This window comes from Leucopleurus acutus (assembly GCF_964270905.1).
Source record: "Leucopleurus acutus genome assembly, chromosome: 11".
Taxonomy (NCBI): domain Eukaryota; kingdom Metazoa; phylum Chordata; class Mammalia; order Artiodactyla; family Delphinidae; genus Leucopleurus; species Leucopleurus acutus.
This window is the reverse complement of record NC_139152.1, coordinates 51,792,867-51,811,537: the sequence shown is the minus strand read 5'-3', so window position 1 is coordinate 51,811,537 and position 18,671 is coordinate 51,792,867. Positions and strand designations below refer to the sequence as shown.

The window sequence follows — 18,671 nt, the reverse complement described above, 5'->3', positions numbered from 1 at the left end:
CTTTTGTAACATTCTTTAAAGTCTATTTTATCTGATATAAGTATAGCTACTCCAGCTTTCTTTTGATTTCCATTTGTATGGAATATCTTTTTCCGTCCCCTCACTTTCAGTCTGCATGTGTCCCTAGGTCTGAAGTGGGTCTCTTGTAGACAGCACATATATGGGTCTTGTTTTTGTATCCATTCAGCGAGCCTGTGTCTTTTGGTTGGAGCATTTAATCCATTCACGTTTAAGGTAATTATCGATATGTATGTTCCTATGACCATTTTCTTAATTGTTTTTGGGTTTTTTTTTTGTAGCTCCTTTTCTTCTCTTGTGTTTCCCAGTTAGAGAAGTTCCTTTAGCATTTGTTGCAGAGCTGTTTTGGTGGTGTTGAATTCCCTTAGCTTTTGCTTGTCTGTAAAGCTTTTGATTTCTCCATCAAATCTGAATGAGATCCTTGCTGGGTAGAGTAATCTTGGTTGTAGGTTCTTCCCTTTCATCACTTTAAGTATATCATGCCACTCCCTTCTGGCTTGTAGAGTTTCTGCTGAGAAATCAGCTGTTAACCTTATGGGAGTTCCCTTATATGTTATTTGTCATTTTTCCCTTGCTGCTTTCAATAATTTTTCTTTGTCTTCAATTTTTGCCAATTTGATTACCGTGTCTCGGCGTGTTTCTCCTTGGGTTTATCCTGCCTGGGACTCTCTGTGCTTCCTGGACTTGGGTGGCTATTTCCTTTCCCACGTTAGGGAAGTTTTCGACTATAATCTCTTCAAATATTTTCTCGGGTCCTTTCTCTCTCTCTTCTCCTTCTGGGACCCTATAATGCGAATGTTGTTGCATTTAATGTTGTCCTAGAGGTCTCTTAGGCTGTCTTCATTTCTTTTCATTCTTTTTTATTTAGTCTGTTCTGCAGCAGTGAATTCCACCATTCTGCCTTCCAGGTCACTTATCTGTTCTTCTGCCTCAGTTATTCTGCTATTGATTCCTTCTAGTGTATTTTTCATTTCAGTTATTGTATTGTTCATCTCTGTTTGTTTTTTAATTCTTCTAGGTCTTTGTTAAATATTTCTTGCATCTTCTCGGTCTTTGCTTCCATTCATTTTCCGAGGTTGTGGATCATCTTCACTATTATTATTCTGAATTTTTTTTCTGGAAGGTTTCCTATCTTCACTTCATTTAGTTGTTTTTCTGGGGTTTTATCTTGTTCCTTCATCTGGTATATAGCCCTCTGCCTTTTCATCTTGTCTATCTTTGTGTGAATGTGGTTTTTGTTCTGCAGGCTGCAGGATTGTAGTTCTTCTTGTTTCTGCTGTCTGCCCTCTGGTGGATGAGGCTATCTAAAAGGCTTGATGGGAGGGAGTGGTGGTGGGTAGAGCTGACTGTTGCTCTGGTGGGCAGAGCTCAGTAAAACTTTAATCCACTTGATTGTTGCTGGGTGGGGCTGGGTTCCCTCCCTGTTGGTTGTTTGGCCTGAGGTGACCCAACACTGGAGCCCACCTGGGCTCTTTGGTGGGGCTAATGACAGACTCTGGGAGGGCTCACACCAAGGAGTACTTCCCAGAAGTTCTGCTGCCAGTGTCCTTGTCCCCACGGTGAAAGAGAGCCACCCCCTGCCTCTTCAGGAGACTCTCCAACACTAGCAGGTAGGTCTGGTTCAGTCTCCCCTGGGCTCACTGCTCCTTCCCCTGGGTCCTGATGTGCACACTACTTTGTGTGTGCCCTCAGAGAGTGGAGTCTCTGTTTTCCCCAGTCCTGTGGAAGTCCTGCAATCAATTCCCACTAGGCTTCAAAGTCTGATTCTGTAGGAATTCCTCCTCCTGTTGCCAGACCCCCAGGTTGGGAAGCCTGACGTGGGGCTCAGCACCTTCACTGCAGTGTGTGGACCTCTGTGGTATAGTGTTTGCCAGTCTGTGAATCACCCTCCCAGCAGTTACGGGGTTTGATTTTACTGTGATTGCGCCCCTCCTACCATCTCATTGTGGCTTCTCCTTTGTCTTTGGATGTGGGGTATCTTTTTTGGTGAGTTCCAGTGTCTTCCTGTTGATGACTGTCCAGCAGCTAGTTGTGATTCTGGTGTTCTTGCAAGAGGGAGTGAGAGCACTTCCTTCTACTCCATCTTGGTTCCTCCTCTCGTTTCATTCTTTTTTCTGTTCTGCAGCAGTGATTTCCACTACTCTGTCTTCCAGCTCATTGATCCACTCCTCTGTATCACTTAGTCTACTAATGATTGATTCCTTCTTGTGTATTTTTCATTTCAGTTATTGTATTCTGCATCTCTGCTTGGTTGTTCTTTATCCTTTCTGTTTGTTTAAAAACTTCCATCTCTGTGCATCCATTCTCTTCCTGAGTTCTGCCATCATCTTTACGATCATTACTCTGAACTCTTTCTCGGGCAGATGGCCTATCTCCACTTCACTTAGTTCTTCTTCTGGGATTTTATCTTGTTCCTTTGTTTGAAGATGGTCCTTCATTGCCTCATTTTGTCTAAGTTGCTACTTTTATTTTTATATACATGTTAGTTATGTTTCTTGACCTTGGAGAAGTGACCTTCTGGAGGAAAAGTCCTGACAGCGCACTTTCCTCTTGATACCCAAGCTATATGCTCTAGGGACTGCCCGCTAAGGGGGCCGCGTGGGTCCTTCTGTTGTGGCAGACTGACCATGTGGGTGATCTGGTAGACTTTGTTGGCCCCTGGCCCACCTGGTTGCCAGGCCTACCTTCTGTAGATGCTGTTTGCTGCTGGTTAGTGGGGCCTGGTCACAAGGTGGCTGACTGCAGAAACCCAGGGGGCCCTGGGGCTAGTGCTGGCTCACTGGTGTGTGGCATCAGGGTCCGGAAGACTCTGGGGCTGTTGCCCCCACTACTGGCGGGTGAAGCCAGTTCCTGGGGTTAGTGCTGGAGTATTGGCAGGCAGTGCCACGTCCTGGAATCTGGCTGAAGGGCCCAGGGATCCCAGAGCTGGTGTCAGATAGCTGAGGGGCAGGGGGGTTGGGGGGAGCTGGTTCCTGACACAGTTGGGTGTGGGTTCTGGGGTGTCCTGAAGCTTGTGCTGGCCTGCTAGGGGGCAGGGCTGGGACCCAGCTGGTCCCAGGATAGGGTCTGGCCTGATGTGGGCAGGCTGGGTGTGCAACCTGTGGAAGGTGGTTTTCTTGGGTCTTATACCACATCTTCTTTATCCATTCAAATATCGATTGACATTTAGGTTGCTTCCACACCTTAGCTATTGTGAATAACACTGCAATGAATGTGATGCACAAATATCTCTTTGAGATTCTGTTATCAGTTCTTTTGGATACATACTCAGAATTGGGAGTGCTGGATGATATAATAATTCTATATTTAATTTTTTAAAGGAAATGCCATACTGTTTTCCATAGCAGCTGTACCATTTTACATCCCTGCCAACAGTGCACAAAGATTCCAATTTCTCCACACCCTCACCAACATTTGTTATTTTCTTTCTTCCTTCCTTCTTTCTTTGTTTTTATTCCGCCCGACAATGGCCATCCTAACAGGTATGATGTGATGTCTCACTGTACTTGTGTAGAACAGTTTCTTAAAACATTGATGATGTCATATTCCTGCTTGGAACCTTCCAATGTCTCTCCTTGCACTTAGAATGACATCTAAATATGCTGTTTTGGCCTCTAAGTTCCTCCAAAGTCTGATCTCTATCCACTCTTTAGCCTTCATCTCCATCTCCAGTTTTTCTTGCTTACACTGCTCCAGTCATTGTGACCTTCTTTAACTCCGTAACAACTCTGCACGGCCTTTTCACAGGGCAGTGGCCCATGCAGTTCCCCCTGCCTGGCCAAGTCTTTTTCTTTCTTTTCACCTGCCTGTTTCCTTCTCATCACTCAGATCTTAGCTCAAATTCTACCACCTCAGAGGTGACATTCAAACTGTCCCATCTAAAGTCCCCCTCCCAGACATTGTAAATCACCCTGTTCTGTTTCACTTTTACTTTCCATAGCAGTTATCAGCACCTGAAATTGTTTTGCCAGAATAGTTGTTGGCTTGTTTGGTTGTTATCCAACTAAGAACCATACTTCATGAGACCAGGAAGCCTGTATGTCTTGTTCACAGCCACATGCCCAGAAGAGAGCCTGACTGAATGAGAGTGAAGTGCAGTGGAAGCATGGAGGACGGAGCAGTGAACACCAGCTGAGAGATTTAGGGAACTCTTCGTGTAAGATGTAACATTTCTGCTGGGTTTTTAAGTTTAAATGATTGCATCAGGCGGATATCAGTGAGGCAGGGGACATGTTGGGCTGAGGAATGGCCTGAACCGCGGTGAGGAAGCTTATAGCGCAGTCCATTCAGGGCAAGGTAACCCGATAGGGCTGAGCATAAAGGTTCTTGAGAGGAAGTGGTGGGCAGGAAGGCAAGTGGCAGACCGCCAACGTGGCAGATACTGCATTCACTTCAGTTTTGTTAGTTAATGATATGTTAGGTTTGAAGGTGCAGAGATGAATGAGACATAGCTCTGGGTCTGTAGCTCAAAAAACATACGGTTTTTGAGCAGGGGAGTGATGTGAGCATCTTACAGGGGTCAGAATGCAGCAGTAATTTACAAGCACAACCTCTGGGACCAGGTGGCTTAGAATCAAATCCTGGCTCTACCACTGGCTAGCTCTGTGACCACAGCAAGTTCTTAACCCCTCCTGGCTTAGTTTTCTCGCTTGTAAGGATGATAATAGTCGTAGCTTTTTCTCTTGGCTTTCTTGTAAGGATTAAATTAATGTTTGTATAATGGTGTCTGGCACTCAATACAAATTAGCTATTTTTATGTAACCTGTCTAAAACAATGCCTAGTAGATAGTAAGTTTTCAATGCTTGTTTGTTGGATTTTTTACTCACTAGTTTGTTAGGTTGTTTTCGTTTTTTTAAAGAAAGATGATTAGCGTGAGTATAGAGAATCCTTGCAAAGGGAAGACAAGGGACCCAGGAAAACTATGTGGGAAGATACTGCAATAGTTGAGGCAAAAAGAAATGAAACACACAGAACTAGGTTAAATCAGAGAGAAAAATCAGTAAAACACTGGATGTTGGTGGAGGGGAATGGAATGTGTTTTGGAATGCAAGAAAGTGGATTTAGTTTTTGGGTCTCTTGAGTTTAAGGTGCCTAGGGGAAAATCTCTGCTGATGTTCAGCTGAATTGATAGGGAGGGAGACATCTGAGATTGAGGACAAAGAGGTGAGCAAAACGGGGATTTCTACTCTGAAAATGAGGATATGCACTTTAACAAAGATTGGAGAATTTGGATCAAAACTCTCATTTACCTATTACATTGGCAAAGAAACAAAATGACAGTATTGTAAGCTTGTGTTCTGTACTCATACTTTGCCAGCAGTAGTGTAAATTTGTGCAGACTTTCTGGAAAACATGTTGGCAACATTCATCATGAAACTTAGAGATGCTTATACCCCCTGACCCAGTTATTTCATTTTTTGGATTCAATGCTAAATTAATGATCCAAAATGCAGACAGTGATTATGTACAGAGCCGCTTACTACAGCTCTGTAGAACATTCAGTTGAAAAAAACCCTGCAAACAGGCTCACTCAGTGAGAGGAAAATGATTAAATAAATTATGGTATGTTCATATGCTAGAATATTAATGCAGTCCTTAAAAAATCATGTTTACTGAGACTTGTAATATGAACTGATATGAGGGAGAAAAACCTGCCAAGGATACACAATTATATGCACAATATAAATTCAACTCCACTAAAAATAAGCCTAGTGTAAGGATTAGAAGACAATATACTAAAATGCTGCTGTGGATTATTTCTGTCTGGGAAATTAAGGCATTGGTTGATGATTTGTAGAAGTCTAGTAACTGAGTTTGAATTAGGATCAGATAATAGATTTTTGTCGTATTTGAAAATTTTCCCTCCTCTCCTAATGCATCTGCTAATATTCAGTTACTAATGCAATAATCATCCTTTGCTCACGGTCCGTACCTTCTATTTGAAATCCTGACCACGTTGCCTTTAAAAAAAAAAAAAAAAAATGGATGCAGTCCATCAAAAAATGGATGCAGTCCATCCATCAAAGGCTTAGAAAGCCAAATCTCATTTTCAAATTAGTTAATATCATACCATTGTATAATTTTGAATATGCCACCAGACTACTGATGACGCCTCCCTCTCCCCTAGCTTACAGACATGAGCGTTCACTTTCATTTAGAGAGGCAATTTTTACACAAGAGATTCCCTGGATATGTCAAAGACAAAAGATTAGTATAGTGCATCATCATTGGGAGGATAATTCATCAGTAGTCCTCCCTTCAGCTGCACACCCAAGCAGCTAAAAGAAAGCCAATCATCCCAGGAGTGCACTTGACAGAGAGCGCACTCTGATGCGTAGGAAGGGGGCACCCACTATTCGCCAGAACTGGACTGCAAATATCTTAACTTCCTTCAAGATGTTAATGTTGAATAAAGAATGTTGTCTCAGGGCTCCAGGAGGACCAATCTCTCTCTCTTAAACACACACATTTTGAAATCCAACCTGGTTCCAGCTCTCCGGCCACTCTTGCTAAGGACTCATCTTGATAAAATCACCATTTTTCCCTGTAGAAGGCAAGTTTTCTATCTACTATATAGATGAAAGTCTACTGAAGAATGGTGAACCTCACCATGATTACTTCTCAAAGGTATCTTAACCCTATTTTCCAAAATCCAAGAGGGGATATATGGCCCATGGCACAGAATGTGCCGTAATTTTTGGCTTCCAGGACCTGTTGGGCATTTTAGATCAAGTTTGGGAATATTCTGCTTGAGTCCCAACTACTCGAGATAGAAGCCGGAAAACTCCCTTTCCCTGCCTTCCTAATATTCTTACAGGGTGCTGGCCTGTGAACAGTGGGAGCTGACAACCATACTCACGTGGGACTCTAATTCAGGCGTGAGGGATACAGGCGCACGTGGGGAGGGTTGTGGCAGAGGCTGAGGCTCGTGGATTTGCGGATAGTAGTGAGGGAGATGCAGGACGGTGGGGCTTTCCTGGAACAATCCTATAGTCTGACTTGGGCATTTGTTCCCATGGGGCAGCCTCTGAATCCAACTCGCAGGTCCTAAAATGGTACCTACCTGCTTTTAGATAGGCTTTCCAGTCAATGGCTTAGTTCAAAGCCATTCCATCATGTTTGGGGAAAAGATTTCCTTTAACAGGTGGGTCTTTTTTTTTTTTTTTCTTCCCATTAATTTGTCCATGTTTAAAGATTTCTGCATATAATACCCAAAGTATAATCAGGAAATACTAAAATAAAACACCAAGCACATTCATATAGAATTCTATACAGCCATGCATACAATACCTAAAGTTTAATTAGGAAATACTAAACTATACATATTCATATAGAATTCTGTACAGCCCTGAAAAGTGTAGAAAACTACCGTTATATTTAACAACATGGACTCTCCCAAACATAAATTTCAAGAAAAGAAGCCAGACAGAAAATCTACACACCGCGAGTCTGTTTGTAGAAAGTTAAAATGACAGGCAAAACCCAACTATGGTGTTATTTGTCAGGATGTTGATAACTTTGAAAGCCTAGCTTCTAGGAGGCTGTTAATGTGCTATTTCTTGATCCTGGGGGGTGGATAAATTAGTGTATCACTTTGTGAAATCTCTTACACTAATGATTTGTGTACTTTTCTCTATGTATTTTATGCTTCAATAAAAGTTTTTTCCCCTCAATTTATGTCAATTTTTTTTTTTTTACAGCTCATCAATATTCAGTCTGGTATATTGCTGATACAATCTGCACATGGCTGATACAGTTTTACAAAACTATATTATGTATTGCTAGTCCTCAAGAGTTAGGAAAAAAAGCTAAGTTTGAAGATAAAATATCCATACATGGGGGAATTCTAAACATAGTCTGTACCTAAGGATTGCATTTCAATGGATTCAAATGAAACCAAAAATCAGCTTGACAAGGTTTACTACGTCAGAAACTCCTCAAAGGAAAGATTTCAGTCTGGAGTGTTTAGGAGGACTGTGCTCTCTCAGCCTCTTAGTTAAGACTCTCCCAGCCCCGTCTCTCTTATTACAGAGGGTTCTCCAAACTATGCCTCTGAAAAACCCTGGCTTCATGGACAAGGCCCTGTGCATGAGGCCTCATTTTCAAATTCACAAACCAAAATCGAAGATGAAAACTTTTTTTTTTTTTTAAAAAGGTAGTTTCATACGATTTAAGGCAACTCAGCTCTGGTGGGGGGGGGGCGTTAAATAGTGATTAGAAATAGAAAGGAATGAAAACACGGCAGAGAATCAGACCATCGGAAGCCGACAAAGGCAGCCAGAACTATCTTATTTATTATAAAGATACACCATGAAGAACAGACCTGACTGTATACTGAAGCCTGGAATGGTACATGCCAAAATGTACAGTACTTATACATAAAAGTGCATTGTCACAACAGATTAACAAAACTTTTTTTTTTTTCTCTTCCAGAACTAGAAAAGCATCCCCCTTTACTTTCACCTCAGAGAGGAGGGAATGTCATGGGAAGAGGCAGTACAGAGCAGAGGCGAACAGGATGGCCGTCAGCAGCACGTGAGCAGGGGAGGGGAGGGGGGTGATTTGCGGGGGACCCGGAGAGTGACTGTGGGGAACGAAAGGCACAGTCACGGCTAAGAGGAAAACAACACGTCTGATGACCATGACCTGACCATGACTGACAAGAATGCAAGACAGGACAAGGCTGAGCACCGAGGCATGAAAAGGTGCGGGGATGGAGAAGCAGCTGGGAGAGAGGGAAGGAAATTTCAAAACAGTCAAGTGGATGCAGGAATTGGGGTGGCACTTGGGGGAGGAGGTGGGCGGGGCAACAGTAAAGAACAAGGCTAAAACTCCTCTAAAATAGAAAGGCACTTTCACATGTACATACTACGGATGTACATTGACACGATCAGGTAACAGTCACAAGCAGGAAGCCACCAATACTGCAATTAATCAAACCGACAGGAAAGGACAATACTGATTTAATTATGTGGGCAGGAGTTACCCTTAAGTCAGTAGGTAAATAGCAGTCTCTCCTGTCACACAGCCACTTACTATACTTCAAACATCTATAATAACCATCACACTACACATTGAACTTGGATGAATGTTCTAAGGGGGGGGGGCATTCACAAATGCACGGTTTATATATTTTCTTTTACTAAACAGTTTCTAAGATAAGCATTATGGAACCCAGAACAATTATTTAAGCATACAAAATTCCCTACGTAATTTTAAGATACAGGTACCATTTTGATTATACTACGTAGACTGTTTTTTGTTTTGTAAAGTATACTAGGGTGGGTGAGTGAAAGCTCAATTTCCAGTTTATTTTTACTGATTTGAACAAAGCTGTGCCAGTCACCCTGCCCCATGCCTGACACCCCAGCCCAGCTGGAGGTTGGCTTTTAGCTCAGGGGCCAGTCTCCAGTCGTGAGCTCATTCATACATGGGAAGAGGCTTCACTTCTAAGCTGCCCGTGCCTTGGGGCCTATGTGGCAGGTAACTCAGAGCGAGACTCAGCCCCAAGCGCATTTCCTGAATTCATGGCCCCTCACTACTGTGGTCAGGAATAAATGTCATCCCAAATCTGAAGTCTTGTAAACCCAATAGAACCACAGGCTCTTTAACTTTGGATTTCAGAGGCTGTGATTACTAAAGTTACTTCAGTTTACAGACCCCAGAGGCTATGCTTCATTCCCAAACGCTAAGGAGACCACCGTGTCCCCCCACTTTTTTCTTAATTAAATTATAAACCCATTTTTGGGAATGGCAAAAGTACACAGACAGAAAACTCATACAATTTTGACCCTTGGCGCTCTATATCCATAGATCACTGTTCATGTTCATTGCTGTAGATGAAGTGGGACCCCGCTGTACATTATTCTATGGATTGCTCAAGGGGCACCAAAGTCAGATTACATTGTGTGAAAAACTGTTGAACAATGGCGTTTACGCCACACTTGAACATGGAGCTCTACAAAGGGCCATTCAATGGATTGAAATAATTTACAGAACACTCATCAGGAAACAGGTACTAAGAGCCGTTCACTCTATCCTAACGACCCACTCCAAGCATCCCCACCCAAACAGAAAGGCCAATTTGGTAAATCTACTTCAGTGAGTTCTGTGGATGGGACGTGAACATTCAGTTATATCAGCTGTGAATACATATTCTTGTGTAAGTGGAGTCAGGTAATCTTTGTAGAACCATAATTTACTCATCATCAAAATGACCCACTTCCCAAACTGCACATGAACCGTTAAGATCCTTGAAACTGGGGCATAACACCTCAGGGACTTATTTTCTTTCTTCTCTCCCCATTGCTTGTGACTTCCCACTTCCCCACTGTGGGCTACACCTGTGGCGGTAACGAGGACCACCTACAGGTGAACCCTCTCAGCTGCTGAAACTTTTAAGGAACTTACTGGGTGTTATTCTGGATCCTTTGTGAAGTGGCCACTTTGTCTTATCCTTGGAATCTGAAGGCTTTTACTAAACAAAGTAAGGATTAGTGAGTCCTTACTCACTCTGAGGTCACATCCTTCCCTGGGAATTGGAAAAAAAAAAAAAAAGCCTCAGGGTGACAACAGAGTTATAGAGAGAAAAGACAGAGACAGGTAAAGAAAGGGAGCGATGGGAGGGTATTCGGAAATGTTTCCTGGAAGAAGGCACAGCCTCTGAGGCTCTGAGGTCTGGAGCAGCATGTCCTCTGCCGTGCGAGGCAGCAGAGTCCTGATCTGGAGGGTGGAAAGGCAGTCCTCGTTCCATCGCAGGTGTCAACAGCAAAGAGAGGAGACACTGGGGAGGATTACCAGGGAGAAGTCTGAAGAAATGAGTTTGCAGGGGTAAGATCTGAAAAGCTAAAGTTAAAGCTTGTAAAAGAACCCTTCAAAAATTAGTAAGTTCAAAACGCCTCTGCCCTTGTGACGCCCTCTGTTAACATCTTACTCATCCATCAAATAAGGAAGTGGTTTTTTAAGAATCCTCTTTAATTTCTAAAAGATTTAAAGTCTCCTCCCCCATTACTTCCACCCTTTTCTCTGTTTCTGTTTCCCCGTTAACAACAGAGAATTAGAGACCACAGTGGAATCGAGAAAGAACTGGGAGATTATCTTAAAAGTTTCAATTTCCTAGAAATTTGGGAAGGTTGTTTAAAAGGGTTCATGCTATTCAGAGCTCAGTCCTGGCTGGGTTTCCATGGTGCCCAAAGGTGCTGAAGGACCACTAAAGCTCAAGGGAGAGAGGGTGGGGGGGGGGGTGTTGCACAAGATGCTGAGCTGGGTCTCTTTTTCAAAATGGGCAAGAAGGATGTTGTAAAAATTCAGAGGTTTACAATACCCGGAAATATTATATTTGAAATAATTTTTTTCACTATTTAATCCATTTGTGAAATCAGGCTGCAGGCAAGCCACCAGCAGTGTGACTTGGAAAGGTAACAGTATCTCATAAATGTCATCTCTCTTTGCATTAGAATGATTAGACTGGCAAACTGAGGTAGAGATCAAAGTCATGTCTGGATTTTAGTACAGATCCCCATTTTTTCCACATTGATGCATTCACCAATGAGCTGAGAAATCGAAGCCCATACTGTAATTCTTAGGTGGGCACGCAGTTGGCTGCCAGTTTGAAATCAAAGTGGTCCACAGGGGTTAGTTCTGGCCACCCATTTTTCTGAAAACAAAACAAAAAACACCCCCAAACCAAAAAACAAACAAACAAACTCTTCCTCAGTAAGTTCAACGACAGGGTAGATCAAATGCTCATAGGTTTACAGATGGTATAAGCTGCTGCTGTTAGGACAGTGGTGATCTGTACCTTAGTAAAAACAAATGAATTCAAAGCAACCTTTTTAAGATAGAGGAGAAACAGAGCATAAATATGGGCTAAAGAAAAACTGTCTGTGGGTGAGGATGTCGGAGAAAGAGGGTGTCAGTGGAGTTCAGCTGACTGTGTGAGTGATGTAGTAGAGACCACACGGAGAAAACAAACAAAGCCATGGTTCCAGGATGCACAACCGGGAGGAAGTCGTCCTGGAAGCATGAGGTCATCGTCCCACCTCGGCTGCTCTGGCTCTTACGCCAGTACCGTAGCTCAAAGAGACAAATGCCGAGGGGAGCTGGGGATTCAGTTTAGGATCATCAGGCCTCTGTAGCACGTTTAAAGGAACCCAGGTCATCTTGTCAGGGGAAGGGAAGGCCGGCGAGCCAAGGACTTGTGCGCTGTCTGCTTTCTCCGTTGCCACAGAGGAAGACACGGGGGCTTAGGGGAGCTAGAAGTTGTTTTCTAGGCAACAACAGACCTCTGAAGGGGTTCATGGAGTAGTGTAACCAGAAAGTCTTTAAAATTAGACTGTTCTAGTCTGCAGTGAATGTAGGGGATGGACTTGGAAACCCTCCGGGGCCTGATCAGGCTTGGGGAAAGAGTCACAGCAATAGCTCTGGAGGACTGTCCCTTCCCAGGTTCCGTTCAAGCAGTAACTGCAGAGGCTCTACCCGCTCCTGCTGAGACTTTCACCTGGACCCAGGGAAACGACTGTTACGAAAGTCGGCCGGTGGGCTGCAGCTCGCGCTGGGAACACCCCACTGTGACAACAGCAAGTCTGTAGCGAGAGCCAGCCCCCTGCCCCACTGCATGGAATAAGAGGTACTCACTGTCAGCTACCAAACAATCCATTGTCACCTTTCAGCCTTACCCCGAGTGCCAGAGGCCAACACTGGTTACATTCCAAGGCCTGGAACTCAGGTCCTCCTGCCTTTGGATTCAGACGCTTCTGACTCATCCAGGCTACACTAAGCCTGAAGCACTGTGCAACGTGCAGGGCAGAGCGGTGATGCCTTCATTACAAATGGTGCAGCATTGGATTTTCAAGTAAGTCTAAGTGTTTCTATTGTCTTTAAAATGACACAGGATATGTCCAGTTATTAAAAAAAAGGATGAAATTACAAAATACAAATGCCCGTGTTAATTTAGCTAGTCTCAGACATTACATTCGAGAACACAGAAAAGCCAAAGGGTCTCCAGTTAAAAGCACATGACTAAGGAAAGTTAAGGATTGTTGACTTTTGTCACTAATCCGTTTTCTCTTTCTAATCACCTCCCCGTATGCTCGCTCAGTTGGTTTTTACATTGTGCAAGACTTGTCTGCTGGACCCTGGGAAGGTGGGGTGGGCCCTACTGTAGGGTTTGTTTTTGGAAGAACAGCAGGTTTCGGCCGAAGGGCTGGGGGCTTCAGCTGCACGCCCATTCTGGGCGCCACCATAGGCTTGAAAGTACTCATTGTGTCACTGGAGGAGCTAGTGCTGCGTCGAATCTGAGGCTCCGAGCTCCTGAGGGCAACGTTGTGCAAAGGGCTGAGAGATTCCGTGGACGTGGCAGGGGTGGGAGAGTTTTTCACTTGTTCTAAGGTATCCAGCACCACATCGGGGGCGTGCTTTGCTGTACTCTGTCTCTCCAGTTCTCGGAGTTCATTCAAAGCAGTGTTCATCGTCTCTTCAATATCCTGTTGAAAAATAACCAGAAGTGAGAGATGGTAACTAAACTTATTCTGGTGATCATTTTGAAATGTATAGAAATATCGAATCACTATGTCATGTGACAGGAATTAGCAGTGTTGTAGGTCAAGCATACTTCAAAAACAAACTCATAGCAAAAGAGATCAGATCTGTGGTTCCCAGAGGCAGGGGGTTGCGGGGATGGGCAATTGGATGAAGGCAGTCTAACGGGACGAACTCCAGTCATAAGATGAATCAAGTACTAGGGATGTGATGTACAACGTGATAACTATAATGAGCACCGCTGTAGGTTACATGTGACGGTTAAGAGAGTAAATCCTAAGAGTTCTCATCACAAGGAAAAACATTTTTTCTTCTCTTTCTTTAATTTTGTATCTCTGTGAGATGCTGGATGTTCACTAAACCTACAGTGGTAATCATTTCATGATGCGTGCAAGTCAAATCATTATGCTGTACACCTTAAACTTATATGGTGCTGTGTGTCAATGATAACTCGATAATTAGCTGAAAAAAAAGTAACCAGCAAGAGAGACAGACTAGGCTGATAATGAATACTAATGTATAGAAACCATATACTTCACTTCAAAGCAAGCAGACCAGCAAAAGCATGACGGTTTTAACACCAGCCTGGGGAGTGTGTAAACCTAATGCCATCTCACACGACCACCGTGACTCAGGATGTGCAGGAGACAAGAGATGCGATGGCGCCAGTGGCTCAGAGAGCCACAGAACAAGCACTGGCCATTCTGAGGCACGTGGCAGCCCTCTGGTGGGTTTGACCTTACATGCTGACATCTTAGATGGAATTCTATTTCAATCTGTGGTAAAAGATGGCTTAAATTTAGATAGCGCAATAATTTTTAAGAAATAAAAGCCTATAGGCTTGAAAAATCAGGCTTCTTTCATTCATTCAACAGATAATTTTTGAGCACTTACTATATACTTGACTAACTCCTAGCAGTTCTTCAGAATTCATTTTAAGACTCCCCCTGACGCTTTTGTCCAGTGGATCTCAATGGAAGTGGTACTGCCCCATAGAGGGCATTTCTGTAATATGGTGTATGTGTATGTGTAGTTTTAAATGTCAAAATAACCAGGTGGCATTATCGGCATTTGGTGCGCAGGGGCCAGAGATACTGGATACCTTACAAGTGTCCTGGATAATTTACATGCAATGAATTGTCCCATATCTCGTTCAACTTTTAAATGTCCTCCAGATATTTATGTAGGTGAAAATCTTTTTATAATAGTCTGAGTCTAGAACCTAACTTTCTTATATATAAACACAAAATATTTTTTCCATGGTGTCTTCTAGGAATGAAACTATCATGTAAATTATACCCTGCTTTGATTAGAACTGTATGACCGAGGGTGGTCCACCATTTTAGAAAAATCATAATTTTTTTCCATAATGGGAACACCATTATGGAAACTGAGTCGAAACTAATTAACTTAATAATAATCTTATATCAACGTACATTTTTAATTGTATTTATGGTAAGTCTACATGTAGGTGAAAGCATCTCACTACTTCATTTGTCTTCTAATGTAGTTAAGCATTCTGAAATACATTTCTTTTAATACTAATCTCCTTTACATTGTATTTAGGGCTTTATATGTTTTAAAAAAATTGGCACATCATCAGTTTTTCAGATAATAAAGGGGGAATTACAAAATATTTGTTTTAAAAACGTGAGGTGTGCGCCATCGACAGATGAATGGATAAGTGAAATGTGCTGTATACGTACAATGGATTATTACTGGGCCTTAAAACGGAAATCCTGCCACATGCTACATTAAAGGCATTATGTTAAGTGAAAGAAGCCTGTCACAAAAAGAAAAATACTGCATGATGCCACTTATATGAGGTGGGCACATTCACAGAAGCAAAAAGTATTTAGAATAGTGGTGGCCAGGGCATGGTGGGGAGGGGAAAAAGGGAGTTGTTCTTAGATGGGTACAGAGTTTTAGTTTTGCAGAATGAACAAGTTCTGGAGATCTGTTACACAGCCATGTGAATACACTTTACTGACCTATACACTTAGAAATGGTAAAGAGGGTCAGTTTTACATTATGTTGTTTTTTTTAGAATTAACTTATTTTTGGCTGGGTTGGGTCTTCGTTGCTGCACGCAGGCTTTTCTCTAGTTGCGGCGAACGGGGGCTACTCTTCATTGTGGTGCGCGGGCTTCTCATTGCTGTGGCTTCTCTTGTTGCAGAGCACGGGCTCTAGGCACGCCAGCTTCAGTAGTTGTGGCGCACTGGGCTTAGCTGCTCCATGGACTGTGGGATCTTCCCAGACCAGGGATCCAACCTGTGTCCCCTGCATTGGCAGGCGGATTCTTAACCACTGCACCACCAGGGAAGTCCCATATTATGTTTTTTATACACTGCCCCCCCCCACCCCCCACCAACACACACACACATGGTGGAGTACTGTGTGAGATAGGGTGGGTGGAGAACCACTGCCCTGGTCTGATGGAAATACCTCTTCTCCATATTCCCAGGCTTCTTCCACTCACCTGGAGCATTAGCCTGTGGCCCTGCACAGCAGCAACTGATTTCCATATCTGCCTCCTCCACTGAATTATAAGCACCTTCATGCAGCGGCTGACTGACCATTGATTTAACTCTGTGTCCATAACACCTAGCATGGGAGCTGCCATACAGTAAGTGCTCAATAAAGACTTGCTAAATGAATAAACGAAGATCCAGTGATCACATGTGGATATGTCAATTTTTTTTAAAAAGCTCTATCAGGGATTCCACTGATTTGTTTACTAAAAGAAATTGCATGTTTTTGGTATGAACACCATGATGGCAGGCTTACTTGTCCTCATGGGAAAATCTGAAGATGAGAGATGGAAAGATAAATAAAGGACACAGCTGGAAGCCATATTGTGAGGATGACATCACTTTTCAAGTAATTATTTTCATATGTGATTTCCATTTGACGCTAAATATATGGATTTGTTTTTTACAAGTATTTGCCCCAGAGAGAACGTGTAGAGCCTGGTTTATCTGTCGAGTTTTTGTTTTTATGATTTACAATGACAGGATTTTGGTTCTAGAAGCAAAAGGGTTAAACCAGACCTTATTATACCTTCCCACCACTAAACTCCTACTCCCTGTCTCTCTAACCTAAATGCTGTTTCACCTACTTATTACAAGGAATGATGTTATGGATTATAGCCAAATATCATTGGTTCTAAAGAGACCTCAAAGGACTCTGCATTGCACTTCAAATAAAAGAAAAACCAAAAAGGTCAAGTCTTTTTGGTTTTTGCTGAAAAACCTTGTGCACTTAAAATTGGTTTAATTTTGTAAAAACACATTAAACTCTCCACACAATCTAATTTGCTATCCAAAATTCTTTTTAGTTAGGACAATGAAAATAGCTTGGAAATCTGTCATATCAAATGCAGGTTTCCTTGAGCACTTTTTATTAAAAATAATCCATCTTTAATACTTCCCCATATTTGTTTCATTAATTTCTCACTTCCTTTTTTGATCTATTCCATTTTTAAGCTTCAGTGATACCTGGAAGACACTTTACTGAAATGGTGAACCCTGAATCTATTCACCTCCTTTTTCACTGGCCATACACATATTTTCTTCTTTTTTTTTCCATTGAAGTATACTCGATTTACAATATTGTGTTGGTTTCAGGTGTACAGCATAGTGATTCAGTTTTTTTTTTTCCTGTCATACATATATTTTCTGATGGTCTGTGTTGTAAAAAGACCCAGAGGGAAATAAATGGTAGAATGAACGATGGAAAAATCCATTAATACTGTTTCACTTTGTCAATTCTTTTTAAATTAATTAATTAATTTTATTTATTTTTGGCTGCGTTGGGTCTTCGTTGCTGTGCATGGGCTTTCTCTAGTTGCAGCGAGCGGGGGCTACTCTTCGTTGCGGTGCGCAGGCTTCTCATTGCGGTGGCTTCTCTTGTTGCAGAGCACGGGCTCTTCATGCGCGGGCTTCAGTAGTTGTGGCTCACGGGCTCTAGAGTGCAGGCTCAGTAGTTGTGGCGCATGGGCTTAGTTGCTCCGCGGCATGTGGGATCTTCCCGGACCAGGGCTTGAACCCGTGTCCCCTGCATTGGCAGGCGGATTCTTAACCACTGTGCCACCAGGGAAACCCTACTTTGTCAATTCTGATCATTAGAAAAAACTACAAGGCCCTTCTCTGCAGTCACTATTGGGAAGTAAAGACACACATCCATTCAGGAGTGACAGAGGAGCCAAACTTGCTGTTCTTCAAACAGCCAACCATCATTTTCTCACTTCATTTACTGAGTAATCCACCATGTCCTAAGATGAAAGTGTCACTTTCATCATACACTACAAATGTTGTGTTTCAGGGCTCTCCCTTCCGTTCCATCAGTTTGTCTGTTTTACTAGCTCTGGCATGCACTTAGGATCTGGTAGGGCTAGTCCTTCCTCATTCTTCTTCTGTTTTAGAATTTTCCTGGCCATTCAGCAAGGATGTGTTTGACTGTCCTGGGTCCTAAGTTTCTGCCGTGTCTTTGTTTAAATCACTATGAACCTAATACACTTGGGCCCTTCCAGTATCACATGGACTTAAATTGAAGAATGGGTTAATTTCTTTTCTGTTGTCTTTAGTTGATTCTGTACAAAAGACATGGCTCCAGAAAGTAACTCCTGTACGCCTCCTTCATCACACACCGGTACTTACCATGCAATATTCTATCCAAAGCAGCCTACCTGAGCGATTGTCTCTGGGTCCAGTGGCTTGTGGTCGTTGAAGCCTGTGTATTGCCCTGATGATGTGGACCTTCTAATAGGAGGGCTGTCAATCTTCTTGAGGGAGTCGTGGCGGCTAATGTTGGTCAAGCTGCCGTGACCCGGCCGACGCCTCCTCTCGGGACTGTCATTATTGAGGCCACGGTTCTGTAGCAGGCCCCGGGGGTGACTGCCCAGGCTTGGGGACCCCAGGTCAATTGAGGAGTTGGAAAGACCATGTGGGGGATGGAGAGGGCAATGGCCATCACTGGTCCTGCCAGGACGCCTCACTGGAGGGGGTGGCTCTCCTCTTTTTCTTTGCCTAGACAGAGACAGAGAGCGAGAGGATAGGAGAGGTTATCACACAGGGTAATTCTGCAAGGCTGTGGATGCCACGGCCCCCAGAGC

General features: G+C 43.1%; 1 protein-coding gene across 2 annotated transcripts in view; it reads right to left on the bottom strand.

Annotated features, from left to right (window-relative positions):
• Positions 1 to 13,125: 13,125 nt before the first annotated feature.
• The window catches only part of SRGAP1 (SLIT-ROBO Rho GTPase activating protein 1), a gene marked incomplete at both ends in the record, with an annotated part of 273,306 nt that continues 267,760 nt past the window's right edge, over positions 13,126 to 18,671 (bottom strand). For both annotated transcript variants that reach the window (XM_082851178.1, XM_082851179.1), the window contains 2 exons: positions 13,126 to 13,503; positions 18,246 to 18,585. In XM_082851178.1, the coding sequence (XP_082707304.1) occupies positions 13,126 to 13,503; positions 18,246 to 18,585 (718 nt within the window). The remainder of the gene's footprint in view (positions 13,504 to 18,245; positions 18,586 to 18,671) is intronic.